The sequence below is a fragment of the Pan paniscus genome, chromosome 15 (assembly GCF_029289425.2).
Source record: "Pan paniscus chromosome 15, NHGRI_mPanPan1-v2.0_pri, whole genome shotgun sequence".
Classification (NCBI taxonomy): Eukaryota; Metazoa; Chordata; class Mammalia; order Primates; family Hominidae; genus Pan; species Pan paniscus.
The window spans coordinates 71130282-71154876 of NC_073264.2; the positions used below are offsets into that span (position 1 = coordinate 71130282).

At 49.9% G+C, this 24595-nt stretch overlaps 1 protein-coding gene across 4 annotated transcripts in view; it reads left to right on the top strand.

Annotated features, from left to right (window-relative positions):
- SMOC1 (SPARC related modular calcium binding 1) overlaps positions 1–22370 on the top strand; it is a 149333-nt gene extending 126963 nt beyond the window's left edge. For 2 of the 4 annotated variants that reach the window (XM_008977824.4, XM_008977822.4), the window contains exons 8-12: positions 777–969; positions 1508–1590; positions 3409–3514; positions 13225–13469; positions 20245–22370. In XM_008977824.4, the coding sequence (XP_008976072.1) occupies positions 777–969; positions 1508–1590; positions 3409–3514; positions 13225–13469; positions 20245–20261 (644 nt within the window). In that variant the 3' untranslated portion in view covers positions 20262–22370. The remainder of the gene's footprint in view (positions 1–776; positions 970–1507; positions 1591–3408; positions 3515–13224; positions 13470–20244) is intronic. The other 2 variants (XM_008977823.4, XM_003824104.5) reach the window with 1 other exon arrangement.
- The last annotated feature ends 2225 nt before the right edge of the window (positions 22371–24595 follow it).

A 24595-nucleotide genomic window follows, 5' to 3' on the forward strand; every position in this document is an offset into this window, starting at 1 on the left:
GCCCTGGAGCTGGCCATGCTGGACACAGGGCACCACGCTCTGTCTCAGCCGGGGACTGGCTGGGGGGAAACCAGGTTTGGCTGTTCAGACATGCTCATGTGTTACTGAGGCTGCTGAGTGCAGACACCATCCGGCTGGGCCTGTTTTCTCTCCAATTGGATGGAAGCAGCATTGTGTAATTCACTGAAATTCACTCAGCCTACTTTGTCCAGCAGCCTTGGAGGGTGGGGAAAAGCCAAGGCTGGACCTTGTTTCTGCTCCTCCTGGGTGCCGAGCATCACTCCACATGAGGCTGATGGCCACGGCTCCATCCTGCTGTGTCTGGGCTTGGAAGGGTCTACATGCACAAGCATTCCTGCATCAGCCTGCAGCATAGCCAGGCTCCTGCACCCACCTCTCCTGCAGTCCACAGACAGAACATCAGCAGGAGCCACTCTGAAAACAGTGAGATATTCCACCCTTGGGACAAGCTGCCACTGTGAGAAGGGGCATCCCTGGAGTCCCTGGCTGGCTTGTTGCTGCAGTTGAACCTATTTGGTGGGAATGCTAATGAATGCTGGCAGCAGAGATGGCCACAGGGAGGTTCTGAACCTCCAGGCCCCTCAGCATGCGCTGGCATGGGAGACAGCTCTCTGTGGTAATTCATCAATGGGGCAGCTCATCAGTTCCTGGGTCCAGGCCTGGTCCTTGCTACTTACTTTGGATGCTGGGCACAGAAGACAGGAGTGTTAAATCACAGGAGTGATAGTCACCACAGGCTGTGTCTTCTCTTGCAGAGAAAGTCTACTCGTGTGACCAGGAGAGGCAGAGTGCCCTGGAAGAGGCCCGGCAGAATCCCCGTGAGGGTATTGTCATCCCTGAATGTGCCCCTGGGGGACTCTATAAGCCAGTGCAATGCCACCAGTCCACTGGCTACTGCTGGTGTGTGCTGGTGGACACAGGGCGCCCGCTGCCTGGGACCTCCACACGGTAAGCCCCCCAGACTGGGTCCTGGGAAAAACGCACCTGCTGGCTGTTATCCATGCTGGCATCTCCCAGTGTTCCTGCCCTGGTCTGGTGGGAGATGAGTGCCTGGCAGAGCCATGTTTTCAATGAGTAGAAGAGTTTCAGGTAGAAAGACCCTGGGACCTGGATTCTGGTCACAGGCCTGTCTCTTTCTAACTTAAGACCTTGGAACAGTACTTAACCTCTCTGAACGTCAGTTTCCTGATGAGATTATTGCCCTTTCTAAGCCACTAGCTTCCATGGGTCAAAAAAGATACTGCGTGCAGCTCAAGTATCATTGTTATTATGCTTGAGTGGTTGAAATGACATGCCTGAACATGTCTCAATGGGAACATTGATGCTAAGATTGCCTTGTAGCTGCCGGGCAGCGCAAGAGATATCGTGCTGCCCACCCTCAGTGCTTTAGGCTTGGTGACAACATAGATCATTGCTGGGCAGTAGTGACTGAAGTAGGCTCAGTTGCCAGCCTCTCCCAACCCCCCCCATATCTCTCTTTTCCCAGCTACGTGATGCCCAGTTGTGAGAGCGACGCCAGGGCCAAGACTACAGAGGCGGATGACCCCTTCAAGGACAGGGAGCTACCAGGTGGGAGACGATGCTGCCCTGCCGGCGCCATCACCTCCTTCTGTTCCTCCACCCTCTCATTATGCAGAAGAAGCTGTCTCCTCTTTGTCTGTTTCCCCATGTGTAAGATGGAGCCAGGAGCCGTGGGATCTACATCCTGGTCTGGGATTTATCCCTAATTAGCTCTGCTCTTGTGCACATTGCTTCTCTTCCTTGTGCCTCTTCGTCTTTATAATGTAGTCATCGGGTTAAAATCCCGTCTGCAGTTCCACAATGCGTTGTCCATCTGAGGTCCATGAGGACAATGTTTTGAGCACTGTGAGTTATTTTTTCCAGAGCTGTGAGGATAAGATAGCTTATAGGGAGGGGCTGTCCTGAGCGATGTGGACAGTGTCTGTTGCTTGCTCTGAAGAGGCAGATGACCCCTGGTGACACAGGACGACCATGGAGTGTGACACAAGACACATAGGCAGGGCCCTGGTACCTCCAAATGGCTGATGTGCGGGTTTTCCCTTATTTATAGCAATCTCTGCCTGCAAGTTACAGTAACATTACTAAATATTGGTGGCTTGGAATCTTATTGTCTTTACACAGCACAAAGTCAGATTAGTGCTGGTGGGAAATGGGCCACCTTCCCATGACCTATCAGGACTCCAAGTGAGAACTGAAAGCAGAGAGTTCTAAGAGTCAGGGATTTTCCACACGAGGTTTGTAGAAATCACCCCATCACAAGAATGGAGTCATGGTGGCCAGGGTACCCCTTTTAGCTAACCCCTCAACAAATGTGAATTGAGATTCTACTATGTGCCAGGCACTGGGTATAATCTAGTGGTCAAAGTTGACATGAGACTTACAGAGTGGAGGAGACAGATTGGATATGAATAAATGAATACAGGCCTTTATAGATAGTCGTGGTGGGTACTCTGAGGGAAAAGCGGAACATGCTGTGAGAATGGCAGGGAGAACCTGCTTTAGATTCCACAGCTTCTCTGAGAAGCAAGTGTTGAACCTGAGACCTGGAGGATTTGGGGACAGAAGAGAATGAGCTAGTTGCTAATTTCTATGTGGAGTTGCTTTGGAGAGGAGCACTGGGAGTAGTGTAGAGGGCCCATTTGGTGCTGGTGATCGTGACTTTATAGGACACCCATTTATCCAGTTGTGTGGTGGTGTTTTCCCCAGCTACATGGTGTAGACATGGAAAAGGCGTATCTATAGAAGGTTCGTCTGTGCTTTACTGTGTTTTCCTGGAATAATACAAGGAGGAAAAAAGGAACAAGGACTTGGGAGTATTTACAAGAGAGATGCTGTAGTTATAATGTAAGATGGATGAGGAGGGAAGTGAAAAAAGGAGGAGGCTCTTGGATGGATCTGGTAGTAGGTGTACTTAAGTCAACTTTGACCACTGGGGGTTCTCTCCCTCCTTTGTGCTCCCACAGCCCCTAGTTCTTACCCCTAGCACAGTATTTTTCTCACTTTAGGACGACTGCTTGGCTATTAGCTTGAGTTCCCCTGTAGATGTGAACTTTACAAGGATAAGGACCTTCTGTATTGTTAACTCTGTATCTCTAGCGTTTAACATGGTGCCTGAGTTGATGTCTAGCAAAAATGTGTGGAATGGAAGAAAATTGAAAGCATTATTTGGTCTGATGGTCCTTTGTGGGGTATGGGTAAAGGAACTATGGAAGTTTATGAGACTCATCTGATCAGTAAACAAATCACTAAAGTGGATTTGGCTGGACAAGAAGGGCTTTGAGAAGTTTAGGAAAGGATGGTAGTTGAGAAAGCTGTTGACTTGATTATTATCTGGCATCTACCTTCAAATCTCATTTTATCTTTTAGGCTGTCCAGAAGGGAAGAAAATGGAGTTTATCACCAGCTTACTGGATGCTCTCACCACTGACATGGTTCAGGCCATTAACTCAGCAGCGCCCACTGGAGGTGGGAGGTGAGAATGTGAGCAGGAATCAGGCCCAGGAGAAAAATGTGGGGCCCCTGACTTTTCAAATGCTGAGGGAGGGTGAGAGAGTGGGCAGGGTTTGAGGAGGGCAAGGGCTGGAAGTTGATCTTTTTCCTGAAACCATGTACCCATAGCTTTGACCCGCCTTCTGTCAAAAATCTTCCTGCCCCTCTACCTTCCCTATTCTTTGGGAGCTGCTTGTCCCTAGCTTTTAGTTACCTGATTTATAGGAAAGTCCAGGGCTGTCTGGGACTTCCAGCTGTTTAATCTCAGAAGGTGATGGGTTGGAGTGAGAGTTCTGAATGGCAGGAAGGGTGATGGTTATATCATGGGGACAGGGAGGCAGAGAGGGAGCACAAAGCACTTTGCAATTTTCTTCTCTCCTAGAAGGCAGGAACCAAATGCCTTTTTGGCATCCTGAGAATTCCAAGGAGCTCTTGGCAATGGAACTGGACACTCATATAGCCAAATACAGCTCAGGTCAGGAATTGAGGTGGTAGCTGAGGCAGTCCTGATGTGAGGCTGAAATGCACATGCTCCCCAGTAACCAGCATTGCTGGCTCTCATGAGTTTGGGCCCATTAGGCCAGTCGGTTGGAGATGCATGCACGCATTCATCCATCCGCTTACCACCTTTTGAACATGGAAAACACAGCAAACACTGGGCTAAGGATGAGGTATCTGGGGATAGAGGCATGTCCCACCTTCAAAGGATGCAGCTTAGCGGGGATACTAGACCATAGATAGATACTTACAAAATCTGTGGTGAGTGCTAGGACAGAGGTGGAAGAATGGAGAATGGTTGTCTCACTCAGTCTGGAGGAGTCAGAGCAGGCTTCCTGGAGAAGGTGATATCTGAGCTGAGTTTTAAAGAATGGGTAGGACTTATCTACCTATCAAAGAAAAGATAGGTAGATAAAGAAAAGAGAAAGCCATTCCAGAGAGAAGGAAAGGATACTGTGGCTCCAAGAAAGTGCATGTCTGTGGTTCAGTTAGCTTGGGCTGGGGTGGATAGGCGGAGGAGGAGGAAGCGGAGGAGGTAAGAGTGGTAATCGTGAGATGGAAGAGGTGGGCAGGACTCAGATCCCGAAAGTCCTGTGAGACATGCTGAGTAAGATTTCTGCTCATGCTCATGAAGCCAGAAGGGGAAGCACAGCAGAGACTGTTGGAGACAAGTGCGGTAGTGTCTAGGCTCCTTACAGCAGGAGGGGAGGTACTCTAGGCTTGGCAGGGATGGGCAGCCTGCTCTGAACTTATATGGCTCACTGAGGAGGGAGCGTTAGTCCCCCGGCATCTGCCCAGAGGCAGAGCTGTTATCCATAAGGCAAGGAATGCCACAAAGAGAACAAGCCTAGGCCTTGGAAGGACCCCAGCATAGCTCCCTCAGTGGTGATTGGCAGGACCATGTGGTATGTGTTTAGGGTAGGAGTTTAGGGCTCCAAGTGGAGCTGTCGACGTTTCTGCATCCTGAGGCAGAAAAAGGCAGCCATTTTGAAAACCCAATTTTATATCAAATCAAAGTGAGTGCACACAATAGCCAAGATATGGAAACAACCTCAATGCCCATCAATGGATGACTAGATAAAGAACATGCGGTATTTGTATCCAGTGGAGTAATATTCAGTCTTAAAAGAGAGAGAAATCCTGTTATATTGGGGGCATTATGCAATGTGAAATGAGCCAGTCACAAGCACAAATGCTGCATGATTCCACGTCCATGAGGTACCGGAAACAGTTAGACATGTAGAAGCAGAGAGCAGAATGGTGGTTGCCAGGGGTTTGGGGAGTTGCTAACCAATGGGTGTCAAGTTTCAGCAAAGCAAGATGAATGAGTCCCAGAGGTCTGCTATCCAACATTGTCCTTATAGTTAACAGCACGGTGCTATACACTTAGATGTTTGTTAACAGGCTAGATCTCCTGTTTAATGTTCTTACCACAATAAAATTAACAACAACAACAAAAAAAACGAAAGAAGAACAAAGAAAAAAGTGAGTGCAGTGGTTGCCCGTCTTGGAAACTGCTTGTTGGGGTGCTTGCCCTGAGCCCCCCATGGTCCCGTGAGCTCTGAGGCTGGTTTCTGGCTGTGGCTCTGTTTCTGCCACCCCTGTGGGTGGGGGCCAGGCCTCCTCCAGGAGGAGCACAGCACTAAGTCTGAGAAAGATGAAGACAGGGTTCAACAGGCCCACAGACGGGAGCTGCTGGAGGCGGCCCGTGGCACTCAGCTGCTCAGTCTCCGAGATAGAGAGGACAGCATCCAGATCTCCAAGAAGAGGGGAGAAGGTGAATTTTGAAAAGGCAGTATTGTTGGCCTTGATGTTACTTGTGTTTAGAATATGAAAAAAATACCTGTTGTTTCATGCAAAAACAGGCATGAAAGATTTATGTTTTACGTTTATATTTATGTTTAGAAGAGAGGGAAAAAGGGAAAAAGGAAAAAAAGGAGGTCCATGGAATTAAAAGTTTCTGGTCTGGGGGCTTCCCACTTACACCTTCCTGCAGGCTCCTGGCACTGCCCTCCAGCTCAGGGGTCCCACCTGCACTTCTGCCTGAGTCCTAAGGAGGCAGGACTTCAAGCTCCTCTTGGTTGCTTTCCCAAGAGCACTGCGTGGGCTCTGCCGCAGGTGGGGGACGCAGATGGGCCCTGCTGCCAGGGGAAGGTAGGATTTGTGCCTTATCCTCAAATGACAGACAGAAGGGATTTTTACAGGCAATGAAAGCTGAGAAATTTATAACTTTTTAATATCAGTGTGTCCTTAGGGAAGAGGATCTTTTTTCCATTCTATTTTAAGCGTCATTTAGAGTTGGAAGAGGTTTTTCAAAAAAATTGTTTTCAAAACATGTTTTTCATTTTAAGCTCATATTAGCTTGACCATACTTGGTTTTGATGGGAATGAAGATTTGAACTGCCTTTGGTAGTTATGTTACCTAGAGGATGGACTTTAATCAAAAGACAGACAAGATGCTTCAAGAAATAGTTTAGAAATCAAGGAAGTGGGTGGGGAAAGGGAGAAGAAAGAGAGAAACTGCTATCCAGGAAGGTAGCTGTCAGGGTTACCAGTGTAGTAACAGGGTTTAAGGCTGTTCCAGATCTTCCCACTGTATTCAGCATAAGCCCTAACTCTGACCTGGGCTGGCCCTTCAGGACAACTTTGCCGGCCCCACCTCTCCTCGCATATTCCTTTCCTTCCCACCATTATGTTTCAGGTACTGGTTCCCCTCAGTTCTGGTTCCTCAAACAAGTCAAGCTCTTGCCTGTTCCAGGACCTCTATGTCAGTTGCTCCTAGAATTCAGTTCCCCATCTTCCAATGACTGGCCCCTGCTTATCTATTTAAATGTCACCTTCTCAAGTACCACTCAATCTGTAGGAGCTGCCTGTTCACCCTGTACCTCAGCACCCCTTTTTAACTCAGCCTAGCATATATCACGGTCTGATATTTTGCTGGCTTGTTGATATATTATCTGTCTCCCTAAACCCAAGGAGAATTTAAGTTCTATGAGAGAAGAAACATTTTCTGTCTTCTTCCCTCCTGTATTCCCAGAGCTTAGACTAGTGCCTGGAACATAGTAGGTGCCCAGTAAAATATGATAAATGAATAAATAGCTAGAGGGACGGGGGATAGATGGATGGATCCCTGTCTTGATAAGACCTCTTTCTGGCACACATCAGAGGGTCAACCAACCACCACAAGACCAAGTATAAGGCTGGAGCCAGCTGTCAAGTTTACTGTGGTGCTATTTTGTAACCAGGGCCCGAGGGTACCCTGGCCAGGACCCAGGGACTTGGAGCGCCATGCAGACAGACCCTGGCCAGTTGTCCCTCTTGTTTGATGGAGGAGCAGAGGTATGAGGCAGCTGGAGGTCAGGTAGCATGTCTGGAACAGGACTGACGAAGACAATTAGGAAATCCAGGCATTCTGAGTTTTGGCCTTGGCTGTGGAATTCAGGCAGAGTTGGGGCTACAGGCATGAGGTTAAGGAAGCCGCATCTGATCCCTCCTTTATCCTCTCAGACTCTAGTAGTTAAAGCTGGACATCAGCTGGGGCCAGGGAAACAGTCTCACTTGGGGACAGTGGGAAAAAGGGATAGAAGATGTTTGGACAGTGCAGAAAAAAGGTGCCTTCCTCCCAGTCTACTTCCTGTCAGGCATGGAGATGTTGGCTTTGCATCAGCTCTCACGTTTCAACCCGCCCCTGGTATGAGCTCCATGCTAGGTTCTGGGGCATCTGAAGAAAAGGGGATAGTTTTTGGTCTGGAAGGGAGATACAGAACAACCATATGACTGCAGTATAAAGTCGGTAGGATAATAGAGGCTGAGAAAGTGTTGCAGGGACCCTGGGGAGCCAGAGCATGTGAGGGAAGGCCTTCCATGGGAGCAACAGTGGAGCCCCATCTTCCCTTATGAGTGGGAAAATGCCTGACCTAGATGGACCAGGGGTAAGGGCCTTCCAGCAGAGGGGACCATGTGGGTAGTGAGGTGTGAACAGGGTAGGAAGTGTGGAAGGAATTGTAAGAAGTAGTATGGTTTATGTTTGGGAGTCAGGCTGGGGACAGTTAGGAGATGAGGCTGCAGAGTTGAGCAGAGCCCAGCTGGTGCCAGGCCCTGGGAGTCAAGATGCAGGGCAGAAGGGAGCTGCAGGGTTAGGTGGGCATTTTTGCAGAGTCATCCTGATGGCACTATGGAAGCAGGATTGGAGGGGAGCAAGGCAGGCAGGAAGATGATAGCAAGTGTCAGCATGAAGGGTGATGAGGGCATGGACCGTGGGAAAGGGATGATTTGCTGAAGCTTTTGTAAAGAAATCAATAGGATTTCAAGACTTGCTACATGCAGGGAGTGGAAGAGTGGGAGGCATCTACTCCCTTTTCTGGCCTGATTTATTAGCAAAAAACAGTGCTACAAAGATCTAAAAATAGGCAGAGTAGAATGGGGTGTCTGTGAAAACTCTATGGCAGGTGCATGGGAGGGTGTGCATTGCAAATATCAATGGATGATAGTCCCTCTTGGTGAATGTTTTCTGTGTGAGTGAGTTATCCCTGTGCCCCCTCTGGCCAGGGCTCCAGGAGGCAGTGTTCCCCCTTAGAACAGCCTTCCCACAGCACCCATTAGCATTTATCAGTCCCAAAGGAAGATTTCTGAGATCTCAGCCGGCAGAGTCTTCTAGAGCAGGGGAACCCTCTCCTGGCCTCACCCTCCCCCAGGGAAAGTCAACTTTGAGGGGAGGTGGGAAGGGCTGTGTGAGCCTCTTGGCCCTTCACGTGGTCCCCTGAGGGGAGACTGTACTGTGGCTTCCTCCTTCCTGCCCAGTGTGGTGGCCTGTTGATGGCTTTGCAAGGAAGAGGCTGGAATGTGGCTGACTTGGCATTTCCCAGCCGCACCCGCACAGCTGGCGGGGCCTGGACCCAACTCCAGACGGGGCTCAGTTGGTCTGCTTGGCTTGGCTAGTGCCTCCAGGCCGTCCCGCCTTACCTTCTCTAAAACTGCTTAGGACAGCAGAACTGGGCCCGAGATCATGGCCAAAGCAGGTTTCCTTGTGGTAAACGGAGCTGGCTCTCCAGCTGTGCATTGCAGCCAAGGCCTGGCGGGGCTGAGGCTGCAGAAGCAAAACTGAAAGTGCTGTGGGAGAAGTGTAGCCTATGCCACCTCTGAAACTGGGAGAAGGCTCCGTGGGGCCAGTTTAGGGAGGAACTTGGCTCTAGTGGGTTTCCTCATCCCTGGAGGCAGAAGTCAACAGGACAGTCACAAAAACAGCCCAGAGGTAGGGCAGACACCAACGTTATTTGGCTCATATTGTCTGAACCATAGTCTTCTAAAATCTGGAATCTGGTATCATTTGGGTGTGTCTTTTCATACCATATCCAAGGAAACTTGGATACTGTACCTACCCAGTGAGCCCTTTTAGTAGAAGTAGTACTTTACCCATGGAGAAGTCTGCAGTGTGGACAAGTGAGTGCTGTTACGCTGATCCTAAGGAGCTCTTGCTCCCTCCAACTTAGGTCCCCAGCCTTTGCCTGATGACCAGCTTTGAATTCAGCAGTCCTGACCTCCAGTGGAATATATGTGTGCTTGTGTGAGACAGGTTGGGAGCCTGAGGCCAGTGCAATCCTGGAGCTGGGAGGGGAAGGGGCAAGGCTTTGGGCTTTCTTGGGCTATGGCTTTGTGGTTGAGGGGGTCTAACTGTGATGGAAAGTCTCCAGCAAAGACTGCTTGAGAGATTCCTGAAGCTCTCGGGGAGGCCTCCCTGCTCCATGCCTATCCAGCACTCCCCCAGGAAAAATCTCGGATTTTGTTCAGTTAACAGAGGCCTCTTGGGTCTTCTTTTGCACACACTTACTGCTGTGCTAGGACTCCTGCTGGATCTAAGTCTTAGCCAAGAGCTTGTACAAAGCATAGTGGGTACCTGCTGTCAACTTCATCTGTGACTTAAGGCTGTTGCCAGGCCAGAAACTTGATTTACAGAGTTTTTAAATCCATTGCCTTCAATAGTTTTGTTGGAAGTAGGGAAACTATCCCCAAACCCCTCCAGCTACTGTCTTTTGTCTGACTCCATCTTCTTCTTCAAGCATCATGCTTAAATATTCTTCTTGGGCCATGGCTAGAGCCTCCATTCCTCTAGATCAAGGGTTTTGTTTTGTTTTGTTTTGTTTTTGTCTTTTTTTTTTTTAACCTGAGTCCATGGACTTTGAATGGATTTAGGGAGTCCATTAATCTGAAATCTGCAGACTTCTCTGTGTATGTCCATTTCTCTAGAGAGAGAGCTCACATCTTTGTGTAGGCTCTCAGAGGGTTCACAATCCCTCATGGACTCAAAGCTGAAATTTTCTGCTATTAATGTACTTGGAGTTTGGCCTGGCCAAAGTGTTGGATTCCAAAGATGACCCTAGGGCTACCCAGCTTACAGGTAGAGGTAGGGCTCTCTTATTTAGGGATTTGAGGGTTGTTTTGGCAGCCGAAGGAGTTCAGAAGCAGAGAATATCATGCTAGCTGGGAAGGAGGAAGGAAGGCAGCAGGACCCTCAGGCCTCACAGGGCAGGCTGTGAGTCATGCCCGTGTTAGAGGGAGCCCAGAGGCACTGCCTGGAGGGGCTCAGAGGATCTCTCCTGAGGAAGTGAATGCTGCACATCTCAGCCCAGTGGCTCAGCTGGGAGCCAGGCAGGGTGGGGGGCAGCAATCAGAAGTTGTGGCTGCCCTGCACTGGGAGGCCTTGATGGGAGGGAAGAGAGTCAAAATGTTGTTCTTCTGGCAAGGAGATGTCAGGAAGGGAAAATCAGAAGAAGGCAGGGAAAGGGGCAGGAGTCAGATGATGGTCACTCTCAGGCATGGAAGGAAACTCTTGGAGGTTGTAAAGTCAGAAGAAGAACTGCTTCTTGCTGCAAAATAGCCCAAAGGAGGGTGGCAGAGCTCTATCAATGGAGTTGCTGAAAGCTGGACAGGCGGGAGCCCCAGAAACACGTGTTGGAGGGAGCGCGCCTCCCCTGGCAGGGCCTCTGGGTGGGATGACCTCATCCCTTCCCGTCTCAGCGACTGAGGCTTTATTATTCCAGCCTCTAGGTAGACATTACGCTATACTGAGCCTAAAGGTTAAAGGAAGAGCTGCCTTTGCCTTGGAACTCTCATGGCTCCCTGGCAGGAGGGGCTGAGCAGGAAGGTCCCTGACTGTCTCCCTCATTGCTTGAGAGAACTGAGTTCCTTCCTTGGGGGACTTCTGTCTCTCCTCCACAGCCTGTGCCCTCCCTGCTGTTTGGGGAAAGGCAGGGAGAGGCAGGTCACTCCCCTACCTGCACCAATAGCATTCCAACAAAATTTTCTGCCTTTGCATCTGGTATGCACTGCAGGGGCCGTCTTAACAGTGAATATTGCAGGTAAAATAGGGAAAGATGGAAAACACCAGAATACTGTGTATGCTGGCAGAGACAAAATCTGAGTTCTTCAGTGAATAACTTCATGCCTGTTTCAAAGACCTCCTGAGCCTGGTTTCCATGACAGACTAAGCAGATTTCCTAAAAGTTAGAGGCAGCTGGCAGCTCTCCCACGGCTCCCTCACACCTTCCGCCAGGTACTCTTTGAGTTAAACCTGTCACGATGAGGTCCCCTTGGCAGATCCACTAATTGCATCCTCCTGGAATCAGTCCAGGATGCCCGGATTACCTGCTCAAGACTGAAATTCAGCTAATTAGGAATAGGCATCTAACAGGGATGGATGACTGGCTTTTATTCCCCCCCATAATGGAACTTCTTTTTCCCTGAACTTGGACGTTACTTGGTGGGGTGGAAGAGGAGGGAGTTTGCTGGCTTGTTCACAGGGGAGGGGTCAGAGATTATCTCCTTTCTGGAAAACTCAGCAAACCCCAGAGAAGACAGGGTGGCATGACAAGTGCCTTGAATAGTTTCCCCACCAGGAACAGCTTCAGCATGTGCAGACAGGCCTTGGACCCTGATCTAGGATCCCTCTGGAACAGTGAGCCCTCTGCCCCACTTCTGACCTCTGGTAGTCATGTGCTCTGTCCCAGTGCCCTGCACACTGAGGATGTGAATGTGTGGGACTCCCAACATCAATCTTTTTCTCCTTCCCCAGGGGAAGTTGCACAAGGGCCTAGATCACAGTCACTCAGTGCCAAGGCCTGGGAACAGGAGCCATGGGGCTGATGGGGTTCCATTCTCCTGGTTAGTGAACCCAGGCAGCCCCTCTGTAATAGACCCATTATTGGCTTTAAAAATTGTAAATAGTAGTTATCACCCTGACTCCATTTTGGGAGAAAATAGGAGACAGTTAAGTAAATAACATAGATGAGTAGGCCATTACATACAGTTACACATGTAGACGTAGATGTTGGCCTTGTAACTTGATGAGGGGCTGTGTTAGATGTGCTTGTGACTCTGCATCTGGATGCCAGGAAGTGTTCTTGGTGACTCTAGTCCAGCATTTCTCAGCAGAATCACCTGGCAGTGCTGGTGAATACATGGTTTCCTGGGTCCACCCCAGATCCCCTGACTAAAACCTCAGGCTGGAGAGACTCATCCCCAGTAGGTCCAGGCTTTTCCAGTTTTGGAACTTCTGTTGGTGTCTGACCCAGTTGCTTTCTTCTCTCAATTCCCACTGCACTGGATGTCCAGCAGTGATGGACCATGGGAACCTCACACCCCACATTCAGTCGTCATGACTATTTTCACCTTTTTGGCTCTGTCTCATAGAGACAGTGAGCCACTTGAGGCCAGGGGTGCACCCTCCAGGGCCCAGACTGGCACTGGGCATACAGTGGATGCTCAGAGCACCTTCCCCACAGTCAGTCCACCCCAGGGCACATGTTTACGTGTAATGAGCAGCTTGTCCGCAGTGAGTGCTAGGCCAGGGGAAGGACAATTTGGATTCCAGCTCTGGTTTATTCAGCGAATTAGATCAAGCTAATTTGTCTTGAGCACCCATCATGTACAAGAACATTTCTGGCTTTGGTAGAGGGTGAGGCATGTTTGTGTAATAAAGATTACCCACCTGGGGAGTCCTGAGAAAAGAATGGTCCAATCTTAGGATTTGAGTCGGAGAGGATGGCTTAATGTTGCCACAGGCTGAGCCGCTCTGGGTGGACTTTGGCTTGGAGGAGCTGTTTCTACCTGACTTTCTGGGGGCAGTCGTACCAGGGCTGATGGTTCCTGCAAGATCCTGATTGGTGTTCTCTGGGGTGGGGGTGTTTGTCCATGGCCCAGGTTCTCAGAGCCAGACCCCAGCCACACCCTGGAGGAGCGGGTAGTGCACTGGTATTTCAGCCAGCTGGACAGCAATAGCAGCAACGACATTAACAAGCGGGAGATGAAGCCCTTCAAGCGCTATGTGAAGAAGAAAGCCAAGCCCAAGAAATGTGCCCGGCGTTTCACCGACTACTGTGACCTGAACAAAGACAAGGTCATTTCACTGCCTGAGCTGAAGGGCTGCCTGGGTGTTAGCAAAGAAGGTGAGTGCTCTCCCCTGTGCTCCTGGCCTTTCAATACTTGCCCCCACCCAGGCATGGGACCAAGGGCTCTCTGATAAATGAGATTCCAGATACTCATCTGTTCATCAGTTATTTGCTGGAAGTGTGCTATGCTTCATGCTAGATGTTTGAGACAGTGGTGGAATTGACTGATAAGGTCCCTATCCTTGCACAGAAGACAGAGCTTAAATAAGCACTCACATGAGCTGTGATACATGCTGTGAGAGTGTGCTAGGGTGACTATAGGATGAGGCTACAGTCACAAGTAGACCCATACATCATGGCTTGACACAGTGGAAAATTTTTCTTTCCCATATAATAGTTCAGCATGGTCGCAGGTTGTAGGGTGTGTGTGTGTGTGTGTGTGTGTGTATAGGGGAAGGAGTAGGGGCAGGGATTGCTCTATGCAGTCACTCTGGGATCCAGGCTGAGAGTGACTCTGCCATCTTCATCATGTGGCTTCCAAGGTTACTCTGGGGGTCATCTCCATCCTCAGTCAACCAGATGGAGTAGACATGAAGCAGTGCATGTGAGGGAGTTTCATGGCCCAGTCCTGGAAATGACACTCATTCCTGCTGGTATTTCACTGACCAGAGCTCGGTCACTAGGAAGGCTGGGTTTTATGGGCCAGCCCTGGAAATGACACACATTCCTGGTCATAATTCATTGGCTGGAACTCAGTCACTAGGGGAAGGGAACCCAAGAAGAGAGCAGCATGAATTCTGGTGAACACCTAGTAAGCTCGTCACAGCAGGGCAAGTGCAGAGCATTGTAGCAACATATATAGGGGCACCCAAGACTCTAAGGGACAGACAGCCTTGAAAAACTTTGTGAAGGAAGCGATGCCTAAACCAGGGCTCAGCAAACAATGGCCTGAATGCTCAATCTAGTCTGTGGCCTGTTTTTGTACAGCCTGTGAACTAAGAATGATTTTTGCATTTGTAAAGAGCTGTAAGTTTTTTTTGAAAGAAGAATATATAAGAGGGACTGTATATGGCCCACAAAGCCTAAAATATTTACTATTTAGTCTCTTGCAGATAAATTTGCCAACCCATGGTCTAACCCATTACTGGAAACATGAGTAGGAGATGGCCAAGCAGAGAGGTCAGGAGAGGGAAGAGTGTTCTAAGCCGAGGCAAATGAGGAGTGAAGCTCTGGAGGCAAGGAAACAGTTTTCAATGAGCTGAAGGATGTTTGTGTGACTGAAATGAATATTTTAACAGTGATAGGAAGAGCAGGGGTGGTGACAAGAGGCAAGGTGAAGTTGGAGAGTTTTTAAATTCAGGTGAAAGACTTTAGACTTTATAAGGGTAGTGGAAAGCTGTTGAAGGCGTTCAGAGAATTGATAGTATCAGTTTTTCTTTAAAAAGTATTCTGGTTTCAGGGTGGGACATGGATTGGAAATGAGCAAGGCAGGGTCATCCAATATGAGGCATGGCACAGTCCAGGCTAGAGTGATGGAGGGCCAAGTTATGAAAACACAGCAGGGTAAGGGGAATGGAGAGAAGTGGGTGATTGGAGATCAAGTTAGGTATGGGACAAAGGTAGGTTTGTTCAGCTGGAGGCAGGGCTGCTCACTGAGATGGGCAACATGGAAGGAAGAGCAGGTTAAGTATAGAGGGATGTAGAGGGTGCCCAAGTATGGTTTGGACACGTTGAGTTGGATGCACATGAAGGATGAGTGGCTCTGTAATGCAGGTGAAGGGTCTGAAGATGCAGATTTGGGTGATGCCGACTTATTTGAAATGGAAGCTTGGGAAAAGCTGAGATTTCCTAAGGAGAGAGTTTAGCAGAAGAAGACAAAAAGGCCTTTTCCTTGTTCCTCAGTTGTCAGAGTAAACCCAAAGAATAGCATGGGAAATGGATGGGTTCCCATAGGAACCTGGGCTTGGGATCCACTTCCCACCACCTGCCCCACCATGGCTGGTTTCTGGCCTTGGTTCTGGGGCTTACTGGTGTGTGACTTCATTACTCTGGGCATGCCTGTCTGATGCGGATGCTTCTCTGTTCCCATAGTACTCTGAGTCTCCAGGACTCAGCAATGAGTCAATGGTTCAAACCCTGCCTCTGTCCCGGCCTCGCTCTTTCACCACATGCGGCTTGAGTGTCCCTTATCTGAAATGCTTGGGACCAGAAGTGTTTGGAACTTTTTCAGATTTTGTAATATTTGCATTACACTTACTGGTTGAGCATCCCAAATCCACAAAATCTGAAATCCGATATGCTCCAGTGAGCATTTCCTTTGAGCATCATGTCAGCACTTAAAAGGTTTTGGATTTTGAAGCATTTTGGATTTCAATTCAGTACAAATTACTGAACCATTCTGCATTTCAGTTTCTTCACCTGCTTAATGGGAAAAATGCTAGAGTCTATCTCATAGGACTGTTGTGCTGATTAAATGGGACAGTGAGTTAAAGCATTCCCAAAGTTCCTGAGAAATTGAAATAACTCAATAGAAGTTCAATATTACTATTCTTCTTTGTAAGATGAACTTACACTGTGTTGCAGTTTACTCTTCCGATTACCCCTTGAAGCCAAAAGGATTCTCTCTCTCAATTCCTAACCTCTAGCACAGTACATGGCACCTGGTAATTCATTAAGTCCTTGTTAAATGAATGAATAAGTGAAGGGATGAATGGATGAGGGGGTTGCCCCTTCCGGTGACATTATGCTCTGACACACTTGGAATTTGTGGTCCTTTCGCAGAGCACAGTCAGATGGCCAATGTCGGGAAGAGACCATCCAGTGTTAATGTAGACCCCAGGCATACCAGGGGCACTCCTGGGCTGAGCGATGATGCTCTGTACTGCCCCTGCCTTCGGCCCCCTTCCCGTGCTAGTAGTTCTGGTCTGCACAGCACACGGAAGCCAAGCAATGGCTGAGTGTGGTGAGCTCAGATCCACCGAGCTCAGGGACTCCTCTTAGCCTTCCTCTGAAGCCTTTCCAGGCACCAGGTGTCTGCCAGTCCCAGCTGACATACAGGACCTGACAGAAGCATCCAGAGAAAACTGAAGTAGAATGTAGATTTAGGGATCCCTGGTCATCTGGATGTTCCTCCTCAATCCAGGCTCAGCTGCAGACAAGTGTTAGTTTCAGTTATCCTCATAGCTTTGCCCACAGAGGACCCTAGGGTGCTTTGGAGTGCAACTGTCATTCTTCTTGGCCCAATACACCCTCTTGAACCCCTCACCTCAAAGGTAGGACTATGGAAAGTCTGGCCAGAAAGCCCATGTCTGTGACATGTCTCTGAATGTATATACACATGTCTGTGCATGTCTCCGTGGGTAGGCCTCAGTGTGCACCTGTCTGTGTTCATGTCTGTGTCTGTTTGTACATGGTCTACACTTATGTCTTTAAGTATGGCTATGTGTGCATGTCTATACATATGTGTGCATGCATTGTGCATATGTCTGTGTATGTCTGTGCATGTGTCTGCATATGTGTGTGTATGAGTGTGATGGAGTGAGGGAGAGTAGAACATTGAGTTAAGAGGAAGAGGGTATGTAGGATTAATCAATGGGGTGGGGTGAAGTGGAGGCTGAGTAGACTTAAAGCCTATGCAGAGGCAGAAAGGATTCCTGTGTCCCCACTCTCCATTTCAACACACTCTCCAGGACACACTGCTCTGGACCCAAGCAGCCCAGAGCTAGAAGGCTCTGTGGGTCCTCTAGTCCATTTTGCAGTCTAGGAGTCAAGGCTAGCCCAGAGAGGAGTAGCGATTTGCTCAAGGGTACATATGAGGTACCACCACTGCTGGCGCTTGGCCCAGCCTCAGGATTCCTGGGCCAGACTGCTGTCCCCTCCAGGAGAAGGACCCCAGTGTGTTTGAAGATGTCGCCTTGTGTGAGCAGGCCGGTCTTGGTTGTCTGTTGAAGCCAAGGGAGTGGCCAGTGGGGGAGTCTGGGGAAGAGGGGGAGCAGACCAGCCTGGGGGCAGCGTGGGCAGGAGTAGAGGTGTTGAAGGGGGTGAGGGTGCCACCAGCAACCTGAGTGGGGAAGCCCACAGTTTCCAGGCAGGCAGTGCCTGTGGGATGACGGACCACTATTGAGAGGCCCAGGAGCAGTGTGGGATACCATGATCAGGCACAAGTAGGGGCTGGAGTAAGTGCAGAGGCCCTGAAGTCAGATGGGCCTGGCTTGATTTTAATCCCAGCTCTGACAATTACCAGATCTTTAATCCTTGGCAAGTTACCTAAACTCTCTAAGCTTCCGTTTCCCCATTTGCACAGTGGAGATTATAGTACCTACCTCAACGATTTGGTGAGGATGTAATCAGATAATGTGTGTGAAGAACTTAGCACGGTACCTGGTACATAGTGAAGGCACAAAAGAAATTGGTAGCGGTAGAGGAACATGTCCGGGAATGAAGGCATGAGTTTCAGAACTACCCTCTCCATCCCTCTGCTCTGCAGGGCGGCAGAAAAGCCCCTGTGGTCGATGGTGTGCAGGGGTTCCGGGAGCAGAGCCTGTGCGTCGGTCAGCCATCCCGTGTCGTGCGGTGCCCCCTGGTGGGCTGCGAGGGGCTTGCATGCTAGGTGGGGACAGAAGCTGGCTAGGGGAAGGATGCCGACAGAGCTTGGGGACCAGTAGAGTTTTGGGTCCAAGGGACTGAATTTTTGGAAATTCCACTGGAACACAGATATTTTACCAACCAGACTCCTCCCTGGAGAGCTGAATTCTCTGCATAACATGCCTCTTTCTTCACTTTCCCAATTTATAAAGCACCTTCACTGGGATCATTGTCACCGTCCTGTGAGGCAGGCGGGGTGGGTCTACTGCCTCCTTTTCTCAGAACTATCAGCTCTTCTTTCGCCTTGTCTGAGGATGCTCAGCCAACTGCCTGGGGCTCAGCCTTCTTCTCTTCCATCCTCCCTCGTGGCTCAGAGCATGATTCTGGAGGCAGCTAGCTAGGTCGGAATTCGCTTTGCCACATGGAAGCTGTGCTATCCTGGGTGGGTTACTTGATATCTCCAAGCTTCAGTTTCATCGTCCTAAGATGGAGATAATTTTATCACTCTCAAATAAAGTCGCTCTGAGGATTAACTGATAGGACTTAGGTAACAGGATTAGCACATAAGCCTCCATGAAAAAGAGCTGGTTATGGCTAGCTGTCCATTTTGCTTCACACATCTCAGCCTGGTGGGCAGGACTGCTGTTCACCTCCTTTTTAGATGTGCTGACCTTTCTACTCAGCAAGGAGAGAAGCAGCTGCTGGAGGGAGCGGAGGAAAGGTGGGATTTGAAGTCAGCAGCCTGACTCTGCCGCTTCCCACCTGCCTGCCTTGGGGCTGTCACCTTCTTTTAGAGTTCATGTCCTCCTCTGTAAAATTGGATAAACCGATATCCACCCCACGCCCACTCCACCCCATGTCCGCTCTCCTTTCTTCAGTTGTAAGGAATATTGGCATAACCCAGGGGACATGGAGCTGTGGCTCACATGACCAACGGGTGGGCTTGGGTTCTGCAGCGCTGTACACTCCTCAAAGCCCTTTCTCCTCCTCCATGAATTCAGTGGATCCTCAAGGCAATTCTGAGAGGGAGGCAGAGCAGAAGCCGTACAGCTGTGGTTCTAGCTCCCAGGCTGTAGACTGATCCAGAGAGGTTCAGGGGCGTGCACAGAGTCACGTGGCCCTAAGCATCTCGGGGTGGTGGCGGGGGGCAGCTCTTGATGTGGTTGCCCCCAGCTCCTCGCTCCTCTTCAAGAGGCCAGGACCTGCTGGAGCAGGCGTGGCAGTTTCCACAATGGCTCAGCGCCCTGTGGGGAGATGTGGGTGTCAGCAGAATAAGCCTGGGACTTTGTGTAAGTCGCCCCTCTGCTCTGAGCTGCTGCTGGATTCCTTCTACCTCTGACATTCTGTGACTTGGGGAACCAAGACCTGGGACAGTTCTGTCCAGGTGTATCAGCACCAGAGCCCTTCTTAGTGGATAGCTGAGGGATTGCAAAGACGTGCCCAGCAGGAGCCAGGCCTTATGGAAAAGGGACTTTGTGTGAAGGCGTTGGCCAGTAATAAGTTCACCTGAGCCATAGACACTCACAGAGCAAAAAGTAGGGGCCAAACAACTTTTTGCTCTTTCCCAAGTCTGCTCTTTATTCTGAGGGTCAGAGAGGACAGAGACCCAGCATACGGGAGAAGGTGCCAGTTCTCTGGTCAAGGCCACTCAATGTCACATGTTCCTGGTTTGTTGCAGGTGGTAGCCTTGGCAGTTTTCCCCAGGCAAAATGAGCAGGCACAAACCCATTCAGTAAGTTGCCCCTTTCTGGGCTCCTCAGGGGTGAAGGGATTGGCCAGGTGACTTAAGCTCCCATTTTCAGGTTGTTTGCTGAGGACACGAGAGAACTATTGGGTCAGTGCCAATGGGATTCTGCCATCCCCACCTGTAAACAAACCCCTGTCGTTTCCACCCCAGCCCCAGGTTGAAAAGCTGGCATGTGAGAGTAGTGTGATCTGAACAGAGTGCACACCCTGCAACCCACACTTCCCTAGGCCAAGCCTTGTTCTTTCCAATGCCAGACTTATTTCAGCTGCAGTGGTGGTGCCTCATAGTGGCAAAGGACAGGCTGGTAAAACATGCTCATCTGCAAGTCCAGGCAACCTGTGCCCCACCTAGCCTCATAGAGGACAGCAGGTGGAAAAGGCTGCACTTGTGGGGAAATTGATGGACATAGTTGGATTTCTCACAAGCCCAACTCTAACTTCTTGCTTATATCTCCCCCCGACCATTTTTTTTTTTTTTTTGCATTCTCCTTCCTTCTCTCAGTAGGACGCCTCGTCTAAGGAGCAGAAAACCCAAGGGCAGGTGGAGAGTCCAGGGAGGCAGGATGGACCACCAGACACCTAACCTTCAGCGTTGCCCATGGCCCTGCCACATCCCGTGTAACATAAGTGGTGCCCACCATGTTTGCACTTTTAATAACTCTTACTTGCGTGTTTTGTTTTTGGTTTCATTTTAAAACACCAATATCTAATACCACAGTGGGAAAAGGAAAGGGAAGAAAGACTTTATTCTCTCTCTTATTGTAAGTTTTTGGATCTGCTACTGACAACTTTTAGGGGGTTTTGGGGGGGGTGGGGGAGGGTGTTGTTGGGGCTGAGAAGAAAGAGATTTATATCCTGTATATAAATATATATGTAAATTGTATAGTTCTTTTGTACAGGCATTGGCATTGCTGTTTGTTTATTTCTCTCCCTCTGCCTGCTGTGGGTGGTGGGCACTCTGGACACATAGTCCAGCTTTCTAAAATCCAGGACTCTATCCTGGGCCTACTAAACTTCTGTTTGGAGACTGACCCTTGTGTATAAAGACGGGAGTCCTGCAATTGTACTGTGGACTCCACGAGTTCTTTTCTGGTGGGAGGACTATATTGCCCCATGCCATTAGTTGTCAAAATTGATAAGTCACTTGGCTCTCGGCCTTGTCCAGGGAGGTTGGGCTAAGGAGAGATGGAAACTGCCCTGGGAGAGGAAGGGAGTCCAGATCCCATGAATAGCCTACACAGGTACCGGCTCTCAGAGGGTCCGTGCATTCCTGCTCTCCGGACCCCCAAAGGGCCCAGCATTGGTGGGTGCACCAGTATCTTAGTGACCCTCGGAGCAAATTATCCACAAAGGATTTGCATTACGTCACTCGAAACGTTTTCATCCATGCTTAGCATCTACTCTGTATAACGCATGAGAGGGGAGGCAAAGAAGAAAAAGACACACAGAAGGGCCTTTAAAAAAGTAGATATTTAATATCTAAGCAGGGGAGGGGACAGGACAGAAAGCCTTCACTGAGGGGTGCGGTGCCAACAGGGAAACTCTTCACCTCCCTGCAAACCTACCAGTGAGGCTCCCAGAGACGCAGCTGTCTCAGTGCCAGGGGCAGATTGGGTGTGACCTCTCCACTCCTCCATCTCCCGCTATTGTCCTAGTGGCTATCACAGGCCTGGGTGGGTGGGTTGGGGGAGGTGTCAGTCACCTTGTTGGTAACACTAAAGTTGTTTTGTTGGTTTTTAAAAAACCCAATACTGAGGTTCTTCCTGTTCCCTCAAGTTTTCTTATGGGCTTCCAGGCTTTAAGCTAATTCCAGAAGTAAAACTGATCTTGGGTTTCCTATTCTGCCTCCCCTAGAAGGGCAGGGGTGATAACCCAGCTACAGGGAAATCCCGGCCCAGCGTTCCACAGGCATCACAGGCATCTTCCGCAGATTCTAGGGTGGGCTGCCCAGCCTTCTGGTCTGAGGCGCAGCTCCCTCTGCCCAGGTGCTGTGCCTATTCAAGTGGCCTTCAGGCAGAGCAGCAAGTGGCCCTTGGCACCCCTTCCCATAAGCAGCTGTGGTGGCAGTGAGGGAGGTTGGGTAGCCCTGGACTGGTCCCCTCCTCAGATCACCCTTGCAAATCTGGCCTCATCTTGTATTCCAACCCGACATCCCTAAAAGTACCTCCACCCGTTCCGGGTCTGGAAGGCGTTGGCACCACAAGCACTGTCCCCGTGGGAGGAGCACAACCTTCTCGGGACAGGATCTGATGGGGTCTTGGGCTAAAGGAGGTCCCTGCTGTCCTGGAGAAAGTCCTAGAGGTTATCTCAGGAATGACTGGTGGCCCTGCCCCAACGTGGAAAGGTGGGAAGGAAGCCTCCTCCCATTAGTCCCAATGAGAGAACTCAACGTGCCGGAGCTGAGTGGGCCTTGCACGAGACCCTGGCCCCACTTTCAGGCCTGGAGGAAGCATGCACACATGGAGATGGCGCCTGCCTGTAGATGTTTGGATCTTCGAGATCTCCCCAGGCATCTTGTCTCCCACAGGATCGTGTGTGTAGGCGGTGTTGTGTGGTTTTCCTTTGTGAAGGAGAGAGGGAAACTATTTGTAGCTTGTTTTATAAAAAATAAAAAATGGGTAAACCTTGGCGGCTGTTGCCTCTTTCTTTGGGTGGCTTCCTTTAATGAAAAGGCTTTATTTCCTAGAAAGCTTAGTTCGTTTCCCTGGCCTGGGTGCTCTCCACTTCCATCCAAGGACATCTGAGGTGCTGCCAATGATGAACCTAGCAGGGGACCCGGAAGTGGCCAGTGTGGTACTGCACCTAGAGAGGGGACTCCCTTGCTAAAGGTGTTTGTGCACTCTCTGTAATTCTTCCTCTTACCTCCACCCACATGTCTGCCCCACGGGATGCCCTTCCCTGACTGCCATTCCCTTCCTCTCACTGGAATGTAGGGAATGTTGCTGGCAGAGCTTTGGGGGCAGGGCTTGGGGAAGAGCCTATTCCATGGCTTCAGGCTGTTGAAAGTGGGTACATTGCCATCATCCAGATGACAAGACGCCAGGCTGAAATGTAGCCATAGGTGGGGAGCAGACCCCCAGTGGAGTTTTTCAGCCTGTACCCCAGTTTTGTGGGGTATCTATTCTGGCTGAGGCTGCAGGTCTGGTTTGTAGAGCTGGAGAACTCCCAGACGAGGATTGGCCGCAGGGGTGGAGATTCTAGGTTTTCTCCAGCGTGACTGGCCTCTTTGCCTTTTTCCCTCTCTGCACACACAGCTGTCCCTGGAAATGACCGCCTCAGCCATCCCCTTGGGAACCTTCTCCAGATTCCTTGTGCCATACTCTGCCCCCTTGTCTTTGCAGGTGAACAGAAGATAATTCCCCTTGTAAAACTCTCCTCCAGCCTTTGCTCCAGCTAGGCTTTCTTGCGACAGGATCTAAGCCCCGGAATTTGATCACGCAGGCCACTCCTTGTCCAGGGCTGGTCCTTCCTTGCAGCTCAGAAGAGAAGACAGGTGGTTCACGGCACACTTACCGAGTGCCAGACACTGCCTGCTATGTATACAGGCCCTGTCGTATGTATGTAGTACCACAACCCAGTGACACAGGCATCATTGTTCCTATTTCTCAAGTGTGGACTCAGACTCAAGAGTTCAGTGTCTTGCTGGGGTCACCCAGCTGGAAAGGCAGAGCAGGAATCATACTTAGATTTTCTGACTCCAGGCCTGGAGCTCTGCCTACTCCTCAGCTGCCTTCCTTGAAGGGTTAGAACTGCAACTGTCTCCTTCCTGTCCAGCTTGGGTCCTGGTGGGAGTTCCACCCAGCAGTGAGTGCATTTTTTCCCCAGAGCAGTTAAGGGTCTTATTAAAAGCCATCACTTTGCTGAGGCCTGTACAGGCTTTGGGGGTTTGGGGAAGAGAAATAAGGCAGGCACTTGTCCCTTCAGGGAGGGACTTGTCCCTCACTGGGAGGTTTGGGGTTGACCTTGGCTCCAGCAGAGATACCCAGCCTGGCGTGGAAGGGGCGGGTCTGAGCTTACGCTTGACTGCAGGGCAAGCTGCAGGCCCCTTCTGCCTTCCCCTGCATTCACCAAGGACAGTAGGACCAAGAGTCAAGGAAAAGTGCAAGACAGATCTATCCCATTTCTTCCTCCACCTGGAGATTCCTGAGCTATGCTCAGCCTCTGTGGGGTGGGGAAGAATGGGGACATTTTTAGTCAGGATGCTGAGAAGTAATTCCTGCTGGGGCCAGGCATCTTTTCAGGGCTGCTGTGATGCCAACAAAGAAGGGGCCCCAGGCCCATCCTTACTCCTGGTCCCCAAAAGGATCCAAGTGGGATGGGAAGCTGGCAGCACCAACCCCCTTGTAGATTAACAACAACAACAAAACACCAAAAAATAAAAAAAAGCAAAACAACAACAACAAAACAAAACAAAAACCAAAAACTAAAAAACCAAACCAAAACCAAAACCAAAAAAACCCTGGCTCACCAGGCTGTTCATCTGGCTATTTACTCCCAAGTTCCTGAAAGACCTGCAAGGCCACAGTTGTGCCCACCAAGGAGGCTGAAGACCTTCCCAGGCACCATGACCTTCTGGTCTGTGGTGTTAGGCCTTTTTCTACTACACAGGTGGAAATAGGTGAAGCTTGATCTTTTCATGCAGCACTGCCGAATCAAGCTCTCAACCCTAGGGCCTGGATCAACATTCCCCTTTGTGTGCCTTTCATGAGTTGATAAGGAAAAGGGCCATGACCTTGGTTCCATGCCTGCCTACTCCTGCAAGTGTCTGTGCTACGTATGGGGCACAAGTCTGTCTTGTCATTTCTCGTCAAGTCTTGGTGGGGCACTCTGGCCAATTCCTTCTACTCCTCTAT